At 53.8% G+C, this 21,692-nt stretch overlaps 1 protein-coding gene across 16 annotated transcripts in view; it reads right to left on the bottom strand.

The window, feature by feature from the left end:
- MICAL3 (microtubule associated monooxygenase, calponin and LIM domain containing 3) overlaps positions 1-21,692 on the bottom strand; it is a 134,121-nt gene that overhangs the window by 75,586 nt on the left and 36,843 nt on the right. For 15 of the 16 annotated variants that reach the window (XM_038741181.1, XM_038741180.1, XM_038741188.1 and 12 more), the window contains 10 exons: positions 10,234-10,581; positions 8,450-8,657; positions 7,903-8,019; positions 7,413-7,514; positions 6,689-6,844; positions 5,375-5,475; positions 3,739-3,996; positions 3,382-3,497; positions 2,307-2,433; positions 1,360-1,453 (listed from right to left, as the gene is read on the bottom strand). In XM_038741181.1, coding sequence (XP_038597109.1) covers positions 1,360-1,453; positions 2,307-2,433; positions 3,382-3,497; positions 3,739-3,996; positions 5,375-5,475; positions 6,689-6,844; positions 7,413-7,514; positions 7,903-8,019; positions 8,450-8,657; positions 10,234-10,497 — 1,543 coding nt within the window. In that variant the 5' untranslated portion in view covers positions 10,498-10,581. Of the gene's footprint in view, positions 1-1,359; positions 1,454-2,306; positions 2,434-3,381; positions 3,498-3,738; positions 3,997-5,374; positions 5,476-6,688; positions 6,845-7,412; positions 7,515-7,902; positions 8,020-8,449; positions 8,658-10,233; positions 10,582-17,050; positions 17,129-21,692 lie in introns of those variants that run through there. The other variant, XM_038741182.1, reaches the window with a different exon arrangement.

Here is a 21,692-nt window from a genome sequence, read left to right as displayed (position 1 = left end):
GCCAATTTGTACTTCCCAAGCGCTTAGTACAGTGCTCTGCACATAGTAAGCGCTCAATAAATACGATTGATGATGATGATGATGATGATGACCTTGGACAAGTCACTTAGCTTCTCTGTGCCTCTGTTTTCTCATCAGAAAACAAGGGATAAGATACTGACTCTCCCTCCATCTTAGATGATGAGCCACATGTGGGGCAGACACTGTAACTGATTATCTTTTGCCAGTCAATCCCCCGCATTTATGGAATCTTTACTGTGGGCAGAGCACTGTACTACACACATGGGAGAATGTAATGGAATCAACAGATTTCCACACAGTAAGCGCTCAATAAATGACTGAATGAATCAATGAACAGTCACGAACCCCTGCCTTCAAGGAGTTTGCGCACTCGAGGGAAGGCAGACACTAAAGTAAATTACAGCTAGGAGGAAGTAATAGAGTAGAAAGATATGTAGCTAAGTCCTACAGGGAGTGGGTAAGTATTTAAGTGTTTAGGTGATGTCGAAGTGCTGAAGTAGCAGATGGTGATAAGAGGTGGGGAGATTAGAGCAACAGTAGTAGTATTAGTATTTATTAAGTGCTTACTGTGCACAGAGCACTGTACTAAGCACTGGGAAAGAACCCACAGATGGGAATTAGACATGGTCCCTGTCCCTCAGAGGGCTCACAATCTAAAATTAGAGATCAGGGAAGGCTTCCTGGAGGAAATCTGGCTTCGACAGGGCATTGAGGATGGGGAGAAGGGTGGCCGGACAGATATGAAGCGGAAGGGAGTTGCGAGCAGCAAATAGAAGAGGTGGGCACGGAGAGAGTTGAGAATGAGGCCCGGTGAGAGGTCAGCTGGAGAAGAACCATGAGTGTAAGCTGGGCATCTACCCCTGGGTAGGGCACAGTGCTTTGGCACAAGGTACGCTCAAACACCATTACCATCATCACCATCATTATCATCATTACCACTAGTGCTATCACTACCATCCCCCTGCCGTGCAAACCAAGAGATTCCTCAAGGTTTCCTCTTTGTTTCCACTTGAGGGCAGGGCTCGTGTCTTTTATCTCTAGTGGACTTTCCTCCCAAGTGCTCGGTACAGTGCTTCTGTACACAGTAAGCACTCAAATCCTGACTGATTGTTCAGCTGACTGAACAAATAGCCTGGGCGACTGGGTGTCACCTCAAAGAGGAGTACTCACTTTGTTCCCGCTTCCTAGAAGGACCTGGAGTAGTAGATGGAGAGTTTGTGGGTGCCCTTCCCTGCCAGGGCAGGAGACAAGTTTGGGCACACCATTCCAGGCCCGGGCCAAGGGCAGCTGCCAGACCTCAATGGGGAATCCCTGCTGGGAAGCCATCACTAAACTCACCATTGCGTGTCAGCTTCGGGGTTCTCGAGTTCACCATGTTCTCGATTTCCAGGTGAATGTCTTTCAGTTCCCCAGTGTCATAAAGGTGGCGTACCTGGAGGACAGAAGGCAGGGCGGGGAAAGGGTTGAAGGAGAGAGATTAAATCATGGCAAACATCGCAATGAAATAATCAGTATGCTCCAAAGCCCTCGCCCTGTGGTAGATCCCAGAGAAAGATAGAGTGAAAATCAGCCCAGTGACAGTTCAGGGCTACCCAGCCGCCCCCAGGATGCTCATGGGCTACCTAGAGGATGCTTGTTTTGAGGATGCGGAAATCCCTCCCCCACCTCAGGCAGCGTCACGTCACGTCCCCACCCCAGAGGCGGTGAAGGGCAAAGCTTTGGAGATCTGAGAGTCCAACATCTCCTTGAGATTAGGGATCCTGTCTAGCAACTCTCTTGTACTGTCCTCTCCTAAGCACTTAGTACAGTGCTTTGCACATAGTAATCACTCGATAAATACCACTGATCAAATGACTGATTGATTGATTGAACCCAAAGTCCTGAGGCACCAGTGACGGCTCGTCTTCTGATTGGTGACCACACAACCTCTCTGGTCCTGTCACAATACCCAGTCAGCAGTATTCACTGAACATTTCACTAGCCTACAATGAGCTTGGGAGTAAGGGGCAAAAGCCACCATACCCCTGCCCTTGGGGAGCTTATAATCTAATGAGAAAAACTCGACAGGGAGACACTATCTACTAGTCTTCCCAGCCTTTTCTGGCTAATGCAAGGGGAAGCCCAAGAGGGTTTAGGAAGGAGCCTGGGGCTCTCTGGAGGAAGGGGTGAGAGAAACGCTCGGTATTTTGTCCCAGTTGTTGGTCAGGGGGAATCCCACCATTCCAGCCCAAACGTGAACAGCTCAGATGTGTGGGCAAGCAGGTGGTGGGAGAGAGAGCGCTCACCTGGTTTGGCCGCAGAAAGTTGACGTTGATGTTGGGGTAGCGGGTGACGGGGTCGATGCTGTAGTGGCTGAAGTTTTTGCTCACATTCTCTGGGGTGGTTTGAGGCAGCAGTCTGTAGATGCTTTCCCTGGAGACAGCCCACAGCCCAATCAGTGAGAGCAGCGCGCATCCCAAAGCCACTCTGTCCCCATGGGTCAAACTGGAGCCCCGTCAACCCAAGGACTCACCCAAAACCTCCAGCCCCAACCACCTCCCACCCGCCAGAGACTGGCTCTGGCTTCCACGGGACCCAAGTAAAATAGAGTTCACCACCCAAACTCTGAGCCCGGGAAACGGCCATGGGTCACCTGTATATGTGCCAGGCTTCCTTCCCCCCAGGACCCTGAACACCTGAGTCAGCCCAAGTGCTTCAGGCCTTCTCTGCTTCCCATCCCCATCAGTAGGGCCAACGTTTATGGCTCCCACTGGCCATAAATGGAGCAAAGAACGGTCTTGGATCAGGGTGGATCGGGGGGCATGCCCCTCTGTGAGCCCCAGAACACTCACTTCATCCTCCAGCGACAAAGGGCTGGGCTCAGGCCATTTGGGCTTTCCCAAAAAGGGGCAAGAGGAGCAGAGTTCTGTGAGGTGCAGGACCCAAGGCACCCCAAACTCCTGTGAACCTCCAACTATTTGCTGGACTTGGCGGGAGGGCCTTTACAGTGGCTTCACCAGGAGAAAGGAAGCAGGATGGGGGGATTCAGAACCGGGGCCCGGGTCAGATCATCTACCCAAACTCCGGTGCTGTCTCGCCCGCCTACCTGGCCAAATGGGGAGCTTGGAGACTGGACTCCTAAACTCAACCTCGGCTAGTGCCAACCCATGTGGCTCTTTTCCTCCCTCTCCCCACCGAGGCAGGGCTGTGTCTTATAAAAGAGAACAAACAGGCCTCCGGACCCAGATCCAAGGTGGCGATTGATGCCTATATGGGGGTGACCCAGGAGCACTGTGTCCCGGGGCCGGATGGGTGGGATCGAGGCTGGACCACTACGGCCATAGAGCGAGGCGGTCCCCACGGTCGCCCGGCATTCATTACCTCTCTGCCAGCACCTCCAGTGGGCTGGTTCCTTGAGACCAGCTTCGTACCATCCAAGCAGAGTCCATGGCGGCCAGAAAGCCCCTGGCTATCCCAGTTCCCATTGGCCAGAATGGCTGCACAGGTGGAGAAATGGGGTGCAAGAGGAAGAGAAGAAAGAGAAATTATGGGGTGCAGGAGTCAACAGAAAGGAAAATAAATTACGGGGCTTAGCTCAGTGTTCTACACACAGTAGTGCTTAATAAATAACACCGCTTGATTGATTAAAGCCACAAAGCGTCTGGGGGAAGGGGCAGCCTCATCGATCACCCTGCCCAGCCACCCAACTGACGGTCAGTGCCCCCGGGGCCCGCTCACCTCAAGGAGGCTGTCCCCGACCAGGGCCACCAGCAGCTGGTGGCCGTTTTGCTCCCGCACCAGGGCCGCATTCTCGGAGGCGTACATGCACGTGAAATCGAACATGGCCACGTCTGGCTGCCCGTAGTGATTGATGGCAAAGTCCAACGAGGGCAGCTGCTGGTTGGTGGAGAAGTCGGCTGCCTCGCGGGCGTAGCTGAGCAGCGCCTCCTGGTCAACGTTGTCCCGGGAGAGGAGCAGCTCTGTGTCTGCATAGTCCTGTGCACGGGGAGAGACGCAACTCAGACAGGGTGCCCCTCAAGGAACGGGGTCCCCAGGAGACATGAGGGCCTCATGGGACGGACCATGCTGCCTGGCCCGGATGGGAAGTAATCCTGTCAGCTCTCATTGGCATGAAGCGCCGACTCTCTCGCCTGCTGTCGATCGATCTAACCGGGTGGACAGCTCCTGGGACCTGCAGCCAGGAGCCTTGGCTGTGACTGCACAGGTGGAGCGGCAGATGTGGGGTAGACAAGCAGAAGCGAGTGAGAGTTGGGGCCTGTGGGACCAGCTCTGCGTTCCTGCAAGGAGAAATGGTTGGCCACCTCTCTTCTGGAAAGCCTAGAAGCCTCTGGCAGAGGCCGCCCTTCACCTTCTACTCCCTGCCCCTGCCTGTGCTCGGGACTTGCCAATCAAATGCTCCTGCCCTACCCAGTGTTGACCCTCTTGCACCCGCTACAACAACTGCTCAACATGTGAGGCAATACAGGCAGAGGGCATCGGTCCCGCCCTCGAGGGATGGCAAGGAGGTAGACCGGGGCCAGTTCTCTGCGGTAGCCACCATCAGCCGAGCGGGACATCCAGCCCATTCTCCTGGAGCAGCCGAGCGACTCCATCCTGGGGACAGGCTTGGCCGCCGCCTGGGACCCACTGCCTCTGCATGTCGCTGCCACCCTGAGCTCAGAGACTGTTCGTCTGTTCAGAACAAGGCCCGGAGGTGGAGGAGGGAGTCCAGAACTCTGGGAGTGCTGACTGTGGGGCCCCACCACGCACTCTATCCAAGTTCAGAGAAGTCAGGTTCAGAGAAATCCAGCCAAACTGAACTTCATTCCTCCTCAGTCTGAAAACAGCGAGGACCCGCTGAGCCCCAGAGAGTCAACACCAGAAGGAACAGAATCGGCCTGACAAGACTCCCTCCCACATGGGAGGAAGTGAACCCCCCAGCTCAGGGGAACTGCACTGGAGAGAACCGCAGGATGGCCTGCCTGGTGACCTTAGGCAGGTAACCTCTCAGGGCCTTGGTTCCCTCATCAGTTAAATGGGACGAAGATTCCCACTCTCCCCCCGTTCCTCTTAGACTGGGAGCACTCTGAGGGACACTGTCCTACCAGATAACCTTGTATCTACCCCAGTACTTAGCAGAGTGTTCTGATAAAAAGTGCTGAATAAAAACAATTACCACGGACGGGCCTTTGCTACAGCCTCAAGCTCACTTTCAGCCCCCGGTTCCAGCTCGACGACTTAACCCCCTCCATGCCAGAAGGAGCCCAACTACCTCTCTGGATATGGAGGGACCTTATGGGACAGGCTTGGTTTGCTGTGAAGAACCCCAATCTCCATCATTATCAGCTCCCCTCGAGGGCTCCAAGAGACTTACATGTAGGATCACCCCCTTCTCCAGCAAGCTCTGCTTCTTGGCTGTCATGACAAAATAGTGCGTGTCGTCCTTGTAGTAGACGATGTTCTCCAGGTCGATGCCTGAAACCGGAAGAGGAAGACTCACCAAGGCGGTATGCCCAGCGGATAAGGGACCCCAGGGTGGCTGGGGGGGCGAGCAAGTCCCACCATGCCATGAGAAGCAGCATGGCATAGTGGAGAGAGCACGGGCCTCGGAGTCAGAAGGTCACGGGTTCTAATCCTGAGCTCTGCCACTTGTCCGCTGTGTGACCTTGGGCAAGTCACTTCACTTCTCTGGGCCTCAGTTCCCTCATCTGGAAAGTGGGGATTGAGACTGTGAGCCCCACGTGGGACAAGGACTGTGTCCAACCAATTTGCTTGTATCCACCCCAGTGTTTACTACAGTGCCTGGCACATAGTAAGTGCTTAACAAATACCATCATCATCATCATCAACACCTCTGCGAGCCCAAGCAAGAGTCCGCCCAGGCCGGGGGTCTCCCTGCGGCATGGAAGACTTGGCCTTTCTTGAAGCTTTGAGCTGGGAACTTCAAACTTACACTGGAGCAGGAGGGACTAGGCTAAAGAGAAAGGGAAGTTGTGGGAGTCTCATCCCACCTCTGAGTAACATCATTGTCAACAATATTCATTGAGTGTTTACAGTGTGCAGAGCACTGTACTGAGAGCTTGGGAGAGGACAATAAAACAGAGTGGGCAGACACCTTCCCTGCCCACAACGAGCTTACAGCCTAGTGGGGGAGATAGAAATTAATATAAACAATTTATAGTAATTTAAAGATATGTATATAAGTCCTGTGGGGCTGGGGAAGGGAGGAAAGGGGGCAAATATCCTGTATCTACCTCAGGGCTTAGCACATAGTAAGCGCTCAACAAACAGCAAAATTATTACTACTATCCTCTGGGATAATTTTGGTAAATCTGGCCCACAGTCAGGGGATGGATTATGTCTGTCTGTCTAACCCCGTGAACTGAACTGGGGCCTGGGGCCAAGATGACGCTTTGCTGAGATGAAACACCCTGCCTCGATCCTCTTCTGCACAGTGAGTTTCACCTCACCATGCCCTTCTGAAACACAGGGGCCAAACTAAGGGTCCGAGCCCAGGAGATCCCGGAAATAAGTGAAATGATCCAGTGGTTGGCAAGAAAAAGAGGCCAGGTAAGAGGAGGGAACCAAGCAACACTCGCAGGGAGAAAAAAAGGGGAAGGCGTGGGGAAGTGGATAGCAGTGTGGCCCCGAACCGGCCATCCGATTTCCCCCCGCAATTGTCACCCACCTGTGGCCTCCCGTAGCTCCTGGAAGAACTTCTGGTTGAAGATGAAGGCCACACCACTGATCTCCTCCACCTTGGCCTCCGCTGTGGTGTTGCGGTTGATGAAGTTGGCCGTGATGGCGATGGCCAGCTTGCCTCGGAATTCTTTCCGACGAAACCCTGAGAAAGAGAGGGGGCTTGGTGAGGAATAGCTAGATAAGAGGCCGGAAAAAGGAGCGGGAGGGTTTCCAAACAACAGCTGCTCACTACCTCAAGCCACCTTAAGACTACAATGGCTTCCGCCCAAAGACACCCGGCTCTCTATCTTAGGGAAGTCCTTGGACTCGCTGAGCTAGGCCAGCCCACAGAGCTGCCATCTGCCCCAACAAGAGGTCCCCCGAGGGCCTATGAACCCCAGCATGAGGCTGACCAGATCCCCCCCTGCCAGGAAGGCACGTTCTCTGAGCTCCTTCGCTCCTCTCATTAGCACGCCCAGGACAAGCCCACAATACTCTTCCTCTGAAGGGGGACCGGGATGGCGGGGGCCAGCAAGGCAGAAGAAGCTGAGCTCTGACATTGGACCAGTTCAGACTGGTTAGCCTCCATAATTCCACCACGGGGCTCCCTACCCCCAAAAGACACTGGGAATGGCCATTTTCACTCAGCAGACGGCCCAAAGGGGAAAGGTCAAGGGGCCAGCGCCCCTCTCCCCCCCAGCCAGGCAGAGTGAAAGGGCAGCACCCATTACCTTCCAAGGTGTTCCTCCTGCCGTCCCCTCCGATGATCACTTCAAACTCATACTCCGACACGGGGTGTGTTTTGGGGTGCACCAGGGCCCGCCAGCCTATCCCTACAGACAAAATTCTGAGTCAGTACCTGCCAACCCACAAGACACACCTCCCAAGCCTGGGACATCATAACATATCACAGTCACACATGACAGCCAATTCCTCTGAGACGGCCGCGGTGCAGCTGGATGCTTTAAACGCCCGGCTCTCTGGGTCCCACAGAACACGACCCAGGAATGCCAAGCAGCTCTACACGGTTTACTGATACTCTGGGCTCCAGCCCAGACATAAAAGAACACACTTGGGAGCGCTAATGGAACGTTGCGTGTGAACCCTCACGTACGGGGGTCACCGCAACTCGACCAGCCCACCCGCTGCAACGGGACACCTCACTGTGCCCTTCCCACCCGGCCCTCCCATCCCACCATCCACTGTCCCGCTCCAACCTACTCTCATTCTCCTGATCCTCGGGGGGGTTGACGAGCCCCTGGAATTCCACATTGACATGGATTTCGATCCCCAGGATCAAGGCGACCTTCAAAAGGATCAACTGGAGCTGCCGGATACCTGTGGGACAGAAAGGAGACTGAGTCAGGAAGTGGGAGGGAGGGACCGTGGATGAAGGCCCTCCAGAGGCCGGCCCCACCCACCGCCCACGGTCAGCTTCTTGGGATTCTCGACGCCTTCTCTAGCCAGACTGACATTTTCCAAGACGTGTTTTGAATGATGACTGACCGGCCTGCGTCGGGTTCGATAAAGCGCTTGGAGACCGGATGGATAGACGATTTGATGCTGACCACCCCCCCCGACTACCCCCGCTGTGACCCTTCCACTGGAAACCTGGCCGTTGGGTAGTCCAACTGACCATCTCCAGAGGCTTCTAAGCATAGAAAGGAAGCCAGGGTCCTCGTTTCCCAGGTGGAGCTGCTCTCCTAAGGTTAGAAGCGTACGAGGCCATTGCAGTTGGGAAGGGTTCCATGGAGCCGGCTGCACTTACTGATGTGGTCGATGGCCCCGGCACAGAACTTGCCGTAGAACTTCTTAGCCCCAAGCCCTCGCAGATCGTGGATGGTAAAGGGCCAGAGATGGAGCACGTTGTTGCGAGAGAAGGCATCCCGCTTCTCAACGACCACCACCTTGGCTCCCAGAAGAGACAGGTCGATGGCGGTCCGCAGACCGCAGGGTCCCGCGCCGATGATGAGACACTGAAACAGCCAAAGACCAGCCGAACAATGAGGCCCTCTGTTAAAAGGCCAGCTCCTCAAAGCACTGGCCCCCTGCCAAATGTCCCCAACTGCCCAGGTGTGGGTACCACCCGCAGCAGATGCCCAAATGGGAACACTGCTGCAGCTGAGGATGATGGGTACCATGGAGGGTACCATGGCACCCCTAGCCGGAGCAAGGGTTGCTCCGGACTCCCGGTGGGGTCATGCCCAGGGCTCATTCTCAGGTTATGGGGGCTCCTCGGGATTCCGATTCACAGTAGGTACTGAGGTAGAAGGGGCCTATGGACCTCTCCCCAGCCCCCACCCAAATCCCTCCTCTCCTAAACCCCCAGAGCAACCATTCCACTGCAGGTTGGTCCGGGTCTCGGGTCCACGTCCCCCAGGGCTGCTTTCTTCTGGAGGTGTGGCATGTCCCTTCTGCACCGTGGGGTGGATCTCAGGGGTAGACATGTTCCCAAATCAATTTCAACCCTGAAACCCTGCTCAGTCATTTGGGGGCCAGGCTTGACCCCCCCAAACCCCAGAGGACACCCTTCCTCTCACCAGGAGCTAACTTGCCGAGCCCAGAGACTCACAGCCTTCATCTCTTTGTGTCACCTGGGCCAGGAAAGCAAGCTTCCAGCCTCACTTTGGCAGGTTGAGGCTTGGTTTTTGGGCATAATTCACAGCCCCTGAGGCCCCAACAGAAACAGGGACTTCCCGCTGGATCTCTGGGTCCCAAACTGAATTGTTTCCAAGAAAACGGTGAGGGCTCCCTCAGCTGGGGCCTAGAATCACCAAGCTGACACCCACCGGGATGAAATCCTGTAGTCAGGAGGCCTCTGGTCACATCCCATCCCCAGAACTCATTAACACCCACTATACAAAGGCTGATGATGGGATGGGGGACAATCACGGGGTGACTCACTCACTGTCAAACCACTTTTTCTAAACTTAACACAGCGGGCATCCAGGCCTCGTGAGCCCGCACGGCTGAGCCAGGGCTTCCGTAAAGGTGGTCGAACGAGAGACCCGAAAAGAAGTAAGCAGATCCGGGCCACCGAAAGGGAGTCTGCAGACAGCCTGATAAACCCAAACTCACACCCTGCGCCCGCTGCAATGAAATCCCATTCCCCGGATGGCGAGAAAACTCGAGAGGTCAGTCTCTAGACTGTAAGCTTGTTGTAGGCAGAGAATGTGTCTGTTATATTGTTGTGTTGTACTCTCCCAAGAGCTTAGTACAATGCTCTGCACACGGTAGATGCTCAATAAATATGACATTGATTGATTGATCAAGCCTGGCAATGATATAAGGGCTTTACGAGGAGCCCAGGTGGCCAATGAGGCCAAGGGCCTAGGACCCCGCTGACTTGTGTCACGGGCCATGACCCACTCAAGGCCCGTGAAAAATTCGACTCCGCTAGCTGACAACATCCATGTCAAACTGGCTGAAGATCATTGTGGCGGGGTCCCTGTGCCCAGTGTCCAGCCCGGGCATCCCCAGTCTCCAAACAGACTAGACTAGAATTCGCCCATGCTTCTCCCCGGCCCTGGCCCCAGCCCAGTCGGGCCTCACCTTGGTGTTGGTGCACACTTTCCCCTTCTTGTAGTCTTTGTGGCCCCCTCGCTTGTCCAGCTTGGCCCAGAGCGCTTTGGCTTTCCAGTAGTTCAGCTTGGACTTAAGTTTATGGTAGAAAGAGCGGTAGTCCCTTGGCTTCAGCTCCAGGTGGTCGCACAGCTCCTGGAAGGCCTTGATTGTCCCCTTGCAGGTGCTGGCCTGGACGAAGCGGTCAAAGAGGACGTGTGCCTGGTTCATCTTGTCGCTCCTGATTTCCTCCATGATCCCCGGGGCAGCGCGGTCCTCCCTTTGGGGCCGTCTGTCTGCCCGCGGCCTTCAAGGGGCTAGCCGGCCAACCCGGTCAACCTGCGGGAGGAAAGGAACCATCAGAGAGACCGGGCTCATCCTGGTGGGGCCCGTGAGGCTGCTCAGGAGGGCGGCCTTGACGCCTTCTACTGGGAATTCCCCAGCCAGGTCAAAGCAACCGGGCACTGGGTTCCACCTGACCAAAATCATCTCAACGGAGACCGCATCTTTTCATTCCCAAGAGCTTGGTACAATGGCTCAGTGCCCAGCAAGCACTAAACAAGTATGACTGGGGGATTGGTCTTAGCCTCATGGGTTAACTCCACCCACCACATTGACCCACACCCAGGTGAGCTCTAGGCCCCACATGTCACCCTGGAGGTGTGAGGAACCTCTTATGTTTCCAGGAGAGACTTGGTTAGCCTCAGACGCTGCCCCACAGCAGCTTCCCCTAATCCGGTCGCCCAGCTTCAGTTTCCACAGAGACCCAACTATCAGCATGGCTCCGTATTCTCCGGCTGTGTGAGCGTGCTCCCAGGCACGGTTGAGATCTGCGTCTTGCCCAATACTCTGGGGCCTGATCTTAGCCGGTTGGTAGGAATGGTTCGGGGTTAGGGAGTGAAGAACGGGAAAGGAATACCAACTGCCCATTTCACTTCTCCCACCCTGGAGACAGTCTCTCTCTGAGGAAAGGGCACCTGTAGATCATGGATGGGGTCTAATGGCCATTCAAACACTGACTGGCTCTGTGACCTTGGGGAAGTCAGAGAACCTGCCTCACGAGATGAAGTGCTGCCCTTCCCACTAGCCCACTGATAGTGAGACAAAACAGGAACCGAGGCAAAGTACTTGAACTGGAAGATACCAACAGATTCTAGGAATTATTATTATCATCCTACTGCTGCCTGCCTAAATGAAACAGCCAAACTCATGTGTCTACAGGGTTGGGTGCTCAAGGCATATGCCTCTAACACCCTGTACAAGTGCCTGCTTATCCCTAATCCCACACCTTTTACCTAACGGTCAATTGATAAGTGGTATTTATTGAGTGCTTGGGTGCACACGGTTGAATAAGAAAACACAAGCCCTGCCCATACAATCTATTGAAGGAGGCAGGTATTAAAATAAATTATGGGTAGGGGAGGCCATCAAGTACGTATTTACTATTCTATTTATTTTATTTTGTTAATATGTGTTGTTCTGTTGTCTGTCTTCCCCTTCTAGACTGTGAGCCCGCTACTGGGTAGGAACCATCTCTATATGTTACCAACTTGTACTTCAAGCGCTTAGTACAGTGCTCTGCACACTGTTAGTGCTCAATAAATATGACTGAATGAATGAATGAATGAATCAAGTAGAAGGATATGCACACAAGTCCTTGGGCAGGACAAGGGGAGGAATACCTAAGAGCTTATTTAAGGGCAGGGGGCATGGATTCAAATGCATGGGTGACATAGTACTTGTACCTTGTACTTGTAACTTGTACTTCCCAAGCGCTTAGTACAGTGCTCTGCACACAGTAAGCGCTCAATAAATATGATTGAATGAATATACTAGAGAGCGAAGAGGGAGGGGAAATGAAAGATTAAGTCCGGGAAGATGCGATTGTCTCTATTTGCTGCCGAATTGTACTCTCAATCAATCATTCAATCAATCATATTTATTGAGCACTTACTATGTGAGAGCACTGTACTAAGTACTTGGGAAGTACAAGTACAAGTTGGCAACATATACTCTCCAAGAGCTTATTACAGTGCTCCGCACACAGTAAGTGCTCAATAAATACCACTGAATGGATGAATAGTATGGAAGTGGGGACAGGGGTGGTCTGTAGGAATTGATGAGGAAGACAATTCCTGGAAGGAGGCAGGGAGGGAGGAAGAGTTCCATGGCAAAACAGCCAAGGCCTACTGACATAGCCTACAGGCCCTAACCCTCAGCCAATGGCCTCGTCCAGTGGCCCCTAAGCCCAGTGTGGGGACAGAGGGGGCTCACCGCAGAAGTGGCTTTAGTTTTGGCTTCTCTTCCCCCTGAAAACAGTTTGCTCCAGGTGGCAGCGAGTCTGGGAAAAATCTCAAGGAGTTTCCTAAAAAGAGCTTGGCTCTTTCCTGCCAGCCACGGCTGCTCCTGAAAATGTGGCAAGCAATCAAACAAGTGTGTGTGTGTGTGTGTGTGTGTGTGTGTGTGTTTGGCCTGGGGGGGGGGGTAAATATGTGTCAGGCAGAGCAGAGAGAGAGGCAGAGAAGTGAGGTTCCCAGGTGCCTGTTGCATCAGGAAAGCTGACTTTAACCCCGAGTTCCTTTTTGGGGCAGCCTGCTGTTTGCTTTGCTTTCTGGCAGCCAAGCTGTATTGAGCAATTCTGTCTGCAAACACCTCACCTGTTCCCATGCTGTCTGGGGCCTTTTGTGTGCTCCGGGGAGAAACTTCCATTTCCCTTTGTTTCTAAACTGCAACAGCATCTCTCTCCGATCCAGACCTCGGTACCACTCAGCTCCTGAACCAGTGACCCTAAATGTCCTGAGCGGTGTGGGCTCCTGAAAATCGGGGTGGGGGAGAGAGGAGGAGCAGGAGGAACAGGTGGTGGGAGGGCATGTGAGGCAGACTGCTGATGTCCCAAGCTCTTATCAAATCCACATCAAGAAATTCGATCCCCTTCATGTCTCCTCTCACAGGCGCTACAGCGTCCGGCAAAGGTCTGGGACCTTGGTTTCCCAGGGCATTAAGGGGAAGGCACCAAAGTGTCCAACCGGGTTGCTGCCCGTTGGCTCCGAACAAGCAGGGGCAGCCTGCAGAGCCAGAGGAGGACCTCAAAACAGCTCTATTAGCTCTGGCCCCCGAGAGGATTGGCCAACCATGATGTCATCCTCATAGTTCTGCCCTGGCCTCCTATTAAGGGCCCTGTCCTCTTGGCTCTTATCTTCCAATCTCCATTTTCCACTCTCTAACAGCGGTGAGCCCAGGCAGGGTCTGAGGGAGAAACAGACTGTGCCTCTACCTCTCTGGGCCCTGATCTGAGGTTCAGCGGAGCTTTGCCCTGAGAGTCACCATTCCTCCAATTTTATTTGGTGCTTTCGCTTTCCCGAGCGTCCTCACATTTACCTCAGCTTTGTCCTCACAACTTCCCTGTGATGTAGGAAGCTATTTGTCTGCCCGGTTTGCACATGAGAAAACTAAGACCCAGAGAGATGAAACGACCAGCCCACGGTCAAATAACAGCCGGTCCAGGGACATAACTGGGCCTAAGAGCCAGGTTGTTTGGATTCTCAGACCACAGTGTTCCTTCCACTAGGCCACACTCCCTCAGCTTAAGGGGGTCTTCCGGTCCCAAAGAATGTTTAACTTCCTTCTCTTCCTCTGCTCCCTTCACAGTCCACTCACTTCCCAGGGTCTCCTCCCCAAAATCCAGAGGAAAACCCTCCTGGTAATTCCTGCCCACACTAAGCTAACCTCTCATCAAGTTGCCGCAGATTTCAAGCACCTAAAGGGGGTGGCAAAGAAGGGGAGTGTCACCGATGAGGAGAGACCCGTAGGGCTGGACCGATTTGCCAGCCTCCGAGTTCAGGGCAGTGGCCGGGATGAATTCCCTCAGCTGCCACCTTTCTGCTGCTCCGCAAACCCAAGAGGAAGACGGCAGCAGTGGAAGGAGTCTCACCAAACTAGAGCCTGGAGGAGCAGGTGAGAGCCAAGCTTTCTTCAGTTGGTGGAAACCGACTGTTGGATCCTGACTTTGCTGAGCTCCTCCTTTCTCAGACTCAATGACCCAGGGGCCTAACCAGAATTACCTATTAACACAGAACAGGAGGAGGGGGAATAGATAGAGGAGGAAGGAGGGGATGGGGAGGGGGGAAAGGGGCTCTGCTTGCCACTCAGCACCCCACCACTCTAGGGACTATATGCAATCCTTCTACTGTTCCTGAAGGGCAATCTCACAAGTTGCTCTCCTATATGGACACAAGACGACACACCAGAACACAATGCTCCCTGCCCGAAACCTGGGAGTAAGAAGCCATAAAACACAGCCAGCGTGTGGGGGGATGGAGAGAGGCAGGACCAGGAAGGAGGAAACAGAAGGGGGAAAGTGGGGTTGGGGGAAGGGAAGAGGAAGCGACGGCGATGCCAGGTTTCCAGGGCATTCCAGGGTACGTGGCCCCGCCATTTCTGCGAGTTTGACAATATCCTGCATGTTTTGTCTCGCGGCAGCTGATTGCTGACTCAGAAGTCCTGTGCATTCCTCGGCGGCTGCCAGGGAGGGCCGGGGAGGGGCGGGCGAAGCCTGTGAAGTACATGCAGGAACACGGTGCATGTTTCTCTTTACAACAACGGTAAAAGGTTGTCACTGACTCACGGTGGGCTATCTGTACGTTCGAGGCCTCCACCTCCAGTGCCGGGGGGGGTGGGGTGGACAGGACAGGGGGCTTCTTTAAGAACTGGAACACCCAAACCGAATCTAACGGGGCAGAGGGAGAGAGAGAGATGATAAACTGGAAGAGGTGCGTCTCCTGACCGCAGCACCGTTCATTTTCTACGTTGCGTAAACCCGCACAGCTGTGCAAATCTCAGGATCTAGGAAACAGCCCAGGAAATGCTCTTCCCCAAGATGTGATAGGTCAGGACTTGAAGAGACTTGGACGATCAAGGGCTCAGGACTGTGGCCAGAAGAAACTGGGGGAACAAGGGAAGACCGCCAAGGAAGGGGGCCTCAACTACTGGGAGCAATCAGGGATCCATCACACTGCACCTCGGTCCCATAAGCTCTTGGATAGGTCCCCTTTGGGCACGTGATATTCACCCCACCTTCAGCCCCACATCATTTATGTCCACATCCATTATTTATTTTAATGTCTGTCTCCTCCTCTACAATGTAAGCTCCTTGTGGGTAGGGAATGTGTCTACTGACATTGTTGTACTGTACTCTCCTAAGCGCTAAGTACAGTGCTCTACACACAGTAAGCGCGCAATAAATACCACTGACGATTCGACTGATAAGCTAAGTGGAGCACCAGAAAATACCTACTTCTTCCAGGAAACCAACTTGGGATGGCGCAATAAATACCACTGACGGTTCGATTGATAAGCTAAGTGGAGCACCAGAAATTACCTACTTCTTCCAGGAAACCAACTTGGGATCCCACAAGATGTCTAGGACCATCTCCACGCAGGTGATGAGTCCAGGCTCTCTGCCCACAAATTCCAACTTGCCCAAAAATAGATTTTAAAGGGCCCGGGAGGGAGCTGGGGGCCCTCTGGGAGCTGAACATTAATGGATCTCGATGATGATGATGGTAACTTCCCCCTATTATATGCACGTTTGTGAGTGTGCACGCGCACACACACACACATATCCACCACCAGGATAACAAAGAGAACAGTGTAATGGATTCTGTGTCTGCGGCACATAGCTGTCTTGTACAGAAGCCAAGAACTGCCGTGCGTTACTGCCTGTGCTCTGGAGAAACAGGCCCAAGATATGCAGATGGTTATGAATTGCTTTGGAGTCGGCTCGGGTCTGACAATAAGCCTGAGGAGCGGAGGTTTGTGGGCCAGCCTGCACCCAAGGAGCCCATCTACGTGAGCGGAGACCTTCCTTGTCCACTCAGAGCCGAATGTAGCCTCCTCACCGGGCTGTCGGCATGGAACCTGATTAGGGAATTAGAGAACCAAACTTCTGGCCAGCCTCTGCCGGGACAGAATGAGATGGCGATGTCGGGAGAAGAGGCTGGATAACCGTGCATCCCATAGTGGGCCAAGGTGCCTGGTGGCAGGACCGCCACTTTGGCGGCAGGCAGGCTCGGCCTGTAGCCAGCAGGAGGGAGACTGCTGCTCTTCTTCCTCCTCAAGGGGAGGATCAGGCCACTAGGAAGCAAAGGAGATCGGACTGAGGGGCACTGCAAGTGGCAACTGGGCCCGCAAGGCAAAGGGCAATCTCTTTGCACCTAAGGTGTGGAACAGACCCTGGCTGGCCTACTCCAGCCTTTCTCCCTCTTGCAAGGCTGGGAGCCGGGGGCATCATCTCCCAGAGTGAAGGGTGGATCTCTAAGCCAGCACACCCCAACGGGCAGAAAAAGGGTGAGCCAGCTGGTAATGCTTTTCAGCTTTCATTTGCCATCAAGGGCTGGGACGCACGTTCTCTGAGGGACGGTCTGTGAAGAGCGCAGGGACGCCTCATCTGATTCTCTTCCAGCACGGGCAGGTGGGTGGAGGTGCCGGGAAGACCCACCGAAAGCGGGCTGGGCCCCGAGCACGAAACTGGATCTGAAAAGGGAGTTGTGAGAGAAAGCGTGGAGGGATTTCTAAAGCCACGCCCAGGATCCCATTGAGGGCTGTGCTTCGTGTCTTCCCACGATGCAATTCTTTCGGGGAAGAAATTGGACGATTTCTGTCCAAAGCCTGTAGGAACAGTTGCTGATGGTCTGTGCTATGAGACCCGCCCCTAAGCGCCTGCCTGTCAGCCTCCTCTGATCCTGGCTCCTCACCATCCTCTCAGTTAACGGCACCGCCCACCTGGGGCGAGGCCCTCTTCCTTACTCACCGAAGGCAGGCCCAACCCTTGCTCCAGGTGGTGACGCCATGACCCCCGATTGTCCCTGTCCCACTGACAGACTGGCAGGGCCTTTTTCGAGGGGTTTCGTTAGCAGAACCAAGCCAGCTTGGGGCCGAACGGCGAGTCTGAAATATCCCGGGACAAAAGCAGAGGAAAAACCAGGCGGAGGCTGGGAGCCAATGCAAACTGTAGTGGGGGAGGCGGGGACGAATCAAAAAAACGAAAATCACGTAGCTGACCTTCTGAACTAGAAAACCCATCCCAGTCCCCTCGACCACCTTTGGCAGGGGGCCTGCCTTCCCCTTGGAGTGAGCCTGGGGAGTCACCTTTAAATGAGCTCAGCATAAACTTTTCCTCACCCTAAGCAACTAGCTCTGCGCCAGGCTTCTTAAAATAACAGACCTCAAAGCCACAAGTCAGACAACCTTAAGAGACGTTCTAAGCGGTTGGCTGCCAACTGAGGTCGCCTCAGTCGAGACTTGAAAAATCTCTGCCCTTCCTCCCATATTTGCATGGTCTGGGAGTGGGCCCAAGGAGACGGGTGTGGCACACAGGCTCAGCAAAGCTCCCACCCAACGACCGCGTGGGTACCAACCAAATGGCCAACACCCTGCTTCTGCTCTACACCGGAGACAGGGGGTTTCTCCAGATGAACACACACTCGCACACACATGTCCGCATATGCCTCTCCCTACAGAACCCCAGCTCGGCCCAGCTAACTCAAGGATCCCCCTCCTCGGTCCCCCTCTCACTCCTCTCCTGGTGCAGCCAGGGCAGTGCCTCAGGCCCGCTACCGACCTTCATTCATTCAATCGTATTTATTGAGAGCTTACTGTGTGCAGAGAACTGTACTAAGCACTTGGGAAGAACAAGTTGGCAACATACTGAGATGGTCCGTACCCAATAACGGGCTCACAGTCTAGAAGGGGGAGACAGACAACAAAAACATGTGGACAGGTGTCAAGTCATCAGAATAAATAGAAGTAAAGCTAGAAGCATATCTAGCTTTAACAAAATTCAAATGAGCATGAGGTGGGCTCTCAGAGGGCCATAAATCCTCCTGGGGCCTGGCTGAGCCCAGTGCTGAGGTGAACTCTGGGGTCCCAGCCCCAGGGGTCTTCTACCAGCCACAAGCAGCCCCTCCCTCAGCAATTCTACCCTTCCCCAACCCCAGGAACCCAAAGCTAGGCCTCTCTCTGGGCTCCAACACTATCCAACTGAGCAAGCTGTACTCACATCCTGGGCCTGTAGATCTACCCCCCGACTCAAACACTCCTGGGATTAGCACAGCCTCACCACTCTCTCCGAGTCCTCCAGAGGCAAAGGAGGCAGTGGCCTTAAAAGGGCCTGAAGGCCTTGAGCTTGTGTGACCACATTCAACAGATAAAGATGACTCTACCTACGTCTGGGAAATAAAACACACCATAAAGACACTCCATAAAAATGCTTCTGAAACCCGGATTACCACCCTCTCTCTCGAGCACCCAAGTGCCTGGCTTGGGTGGCCCTACATGGCAGCCACTCGCCCTGGATGATCCGGTCACCCTGCCCTCCGGCTGGCGTTCCCCAAATGGGCTGAGGATGGGGAAGACCGTGGGCCCAGGGTGAGGACAAAAGCCACGGGGCTGGAGTCTGGAGCTGCTCCCAGGAGAAAGGAGCTTTACCTGCTTTCTTTCCCACTCGGGCTCCCGGACCTCTGTCCCTGTTGGCCACCATGGTGACATGATTGACCCGGGGCTCTCCCGGGTTCCAGCCTTCTGAGGGGGAGAGCAAGCCTGGGGGCCCAGGAAGGTTAACGGTTTGGGAAGAGCCAGGCTGTCTTCAGTCACCCGGCCCACCCTTCAAGAGGAGGCCCCTTCCTATTGGAAAATCCAACCAACAGCAGGGGGAAAGAGCCCCCTGGCCAGCTTCCCCGGAGATAAGCCTCTGAAATGTCTAATCCCAGGCTTCTTCAAAGTCTGCGTCAAAGTCACGAATCTGTCATATCTCCCGGGTGTTGGGCGAGGCCCCACTTTTCCAAGTGAGGACAAAAGAAAAGCCCCTCAGTCAGAGCTACTGGTGTTTAGTCTGATAAGGACGGGGAGATAGGCAGGTGCCTGGGACAGTAGCAGCAGGACAGGGAAAGGGTCAAAGTCAACAGCCCAACTGGAAGTTGGGGGAAGGGAGATGGGCTAAGTAGGGGGAGGAGAAGAGGGGCAGGGAAACTTATCTTCTGACAGTCAAATTACTCCAAGCCCTAATTTTCCCTTCTCATGGATGGACCAGCTGTGCCCACTGGGGAAGGGGTGATGTCAGGCAGGACTGGAAGAGGTCGGCCACCAAGCATCCAGGCAGGTGGTCATTGGCGGCTCTCCCCAAACCTGGACCCGGTGTTTGCGCCGCCTGTGCAAACCCTCACCAAGTGGGGAGAGGCCTTGCCCTCCTTAATTTTCTTGGCCAAGACAAGATCTGCTTCCACCCCCAAAGCACCCCCACCCCAGCCCCAGCACCAGCCAGAACCCATTTAAGTGGGGAGTCCGGCTCCCCAGAGAGCCGAAGGCTCTGCTTTTGCTGAGCGCAGGAGGGCACCAGGCTTGGTCACAGTCAATCAATCGTATTTATTGACAAGGCTGTCAAGTGACAAGGCCGTCCATTTCTGCACCAACGTTTCCACCCAGAGGCCTCGGCTGACCTGGGGAACCCCTGTTCCCTCCTCACTCCAATCCTTGCCTGAGTCACACAGGTACCAGGACAGGGATGTCTGGGGCGAATAATGTGGTGGGGGTGGGTGGACGGAAGAAGGAGGGTCACCGAAAGGCTTAAAATCCCCATTTCTATCAGACTGGCCCTCGGCTGGGGCTGGCTACATAAATTTCCACCCCTTCAGACAGAGGCACAAGGCACAGAGAAGCAGCGTGGCTCAGTGGAAAGAGCCCGGGCTTGGAAGTCAGAGGTCATGGGTTCAAGGCCCGGCTCTACAGTTTGTCAGCTGTGTGACTTTGGCCACGTCACTTAATTTCTCTGTGCCTCAGTTATCTCATCTGCAAAATGGGGGTTAAGATTGTGAGCCCCACATGGGACAACCTGATCACCTTGTATCCTCCTCAGTGCTTAGAACAGTGCTCTGCATGTAGTAAGCACTTAACAAATACCAAAATTATTATTATTATTACTGCATCATACCCATCTAGTCAGCCCCCGTATACGAAGAGGCTGCTGACAGTGGCGGCAGCGGCACTATACCACAGTCAATTTCATTCATTCACTCATTCAATCATTTTTATTGAGTGCTTACTGTGTGCAGAGCACTGTACTAAGCGCTTGGAAAGTACAAGTCGGCAACATATAGAGACGGTCCCTACCCAATAGTGGGCTCACAGTCTAGAAGAGAAGAGCTGGAATGGGTTTGGTATGAAAATTTCTGGAGCCTGTTTGCCCACCTCCTTGCTTGTTGCACCCACTGGCCCAAGAGGAACACTACTGGCAGGGACAAGAGAGCCCAGCTCTTAGAACAGCGCTCCAGCACTTACAACAGTGCTTGGCACATAGTAAGCATTTAACAAATACCATAATTATTATTAGCAGCCATGCACAAACCAATGGCCCTATGATTACTTCCTGCACACGGGTTCTCGGTCTCAAAGCCCTCCGGGATTGGTCAAGGCTCCTCCATCACCATCAATCGTATTTATTGAGCGCTTACTGTGTGCAGAGCACTGTACTAAGCGCTTGGGAAGTACAAGTTGGCAACATATAGAGACGGTCCCTACCCAACAGTGGGCTCACAGTCTAAAAGACTGACTAAAAGTCAGACTGACTAAAAGTCAGTCTAAAACAACTGACTCCATCAGTTGTTACAGGAGCCGCCAATACTCATTCATTCATTCAATCGTATTTACTGAGCACTTACTGTGTGCAGAGCACTGTACTAAGCGCTTGGGAAGTACAAGCTGGCAACATATAGAGACGGTCCCTACCCAACAATGGGCTCACAGTCTAGAAGGGGGAGACAGACAACAAAACAAAACATGTGGACGGGTGTCAAGTCATCAAAATAAATAGAAATAAAGCTAGATGCACATCATTAACAAAATAAATAGGATAGAAAATATGTACAAGTAAAACATAGTAATAAATCCGTACAAACATATATACAGGTGCTGTGGGGAGGGGAAGGAGGTAGGGCAGTGGGGATGGGGAGGAGGAGAGGAAAAAGGGGGCTCAGTATGTCCTATGACTCTTGTCACTTGCGCCTTTCATTTGGTCTGTGTGTTGGTCCCCCCCATAGACTTCTCCAGGGCCTACTCCCAGTAGGCTTGGTGTTGAAATGAACTTAGAAACTGAGAAAGAGGAGAAAATGGAAGAGAAGAGGCTTTCTGGGCAGAGAGGTAAGAGCAGGGGTTGCCCTGGATACAGGGCTCTGATTCCAGCACCTGTGTGGCTCTCTGGGAAAGCTGGTCTGGCATCAGGAAGGAAAGCTGTGTCAGTTTCTGCTTCCTGTTGTTTTTCATTTGAGCTGAAACAGCTCAGTCAAAACTCTCCAGTTTAGGAGGTAACAGGGTCGGCGAGGCCCAGGATAACCTCCTTCGAGGCCCTGTGCCCACTCACCCCTCTCCCGGAAAACTGAGGGCCAACTGAGGCAGGCAGTTTA

Source organism: Tachyglossus aculeatus (genome assembly GCF_015852505.1).
Source record: "Tachyglossus aculeatus isolate mTacAcu1 chromosome 12 unlocalized genomic scaffold, mTacAcu1.pri SUPER_6_unloc_1, whole genome shotgun sequence".
NCBI lineage: Eukaryota > Metazoa > Chordata > Mammalia > Monotremata > Tachyglossidae > Tachyglossus > Tachyglossus aculeatus.
This window is presented reverse-complemented; position numbering and strand designations above follow the sequence as displayed.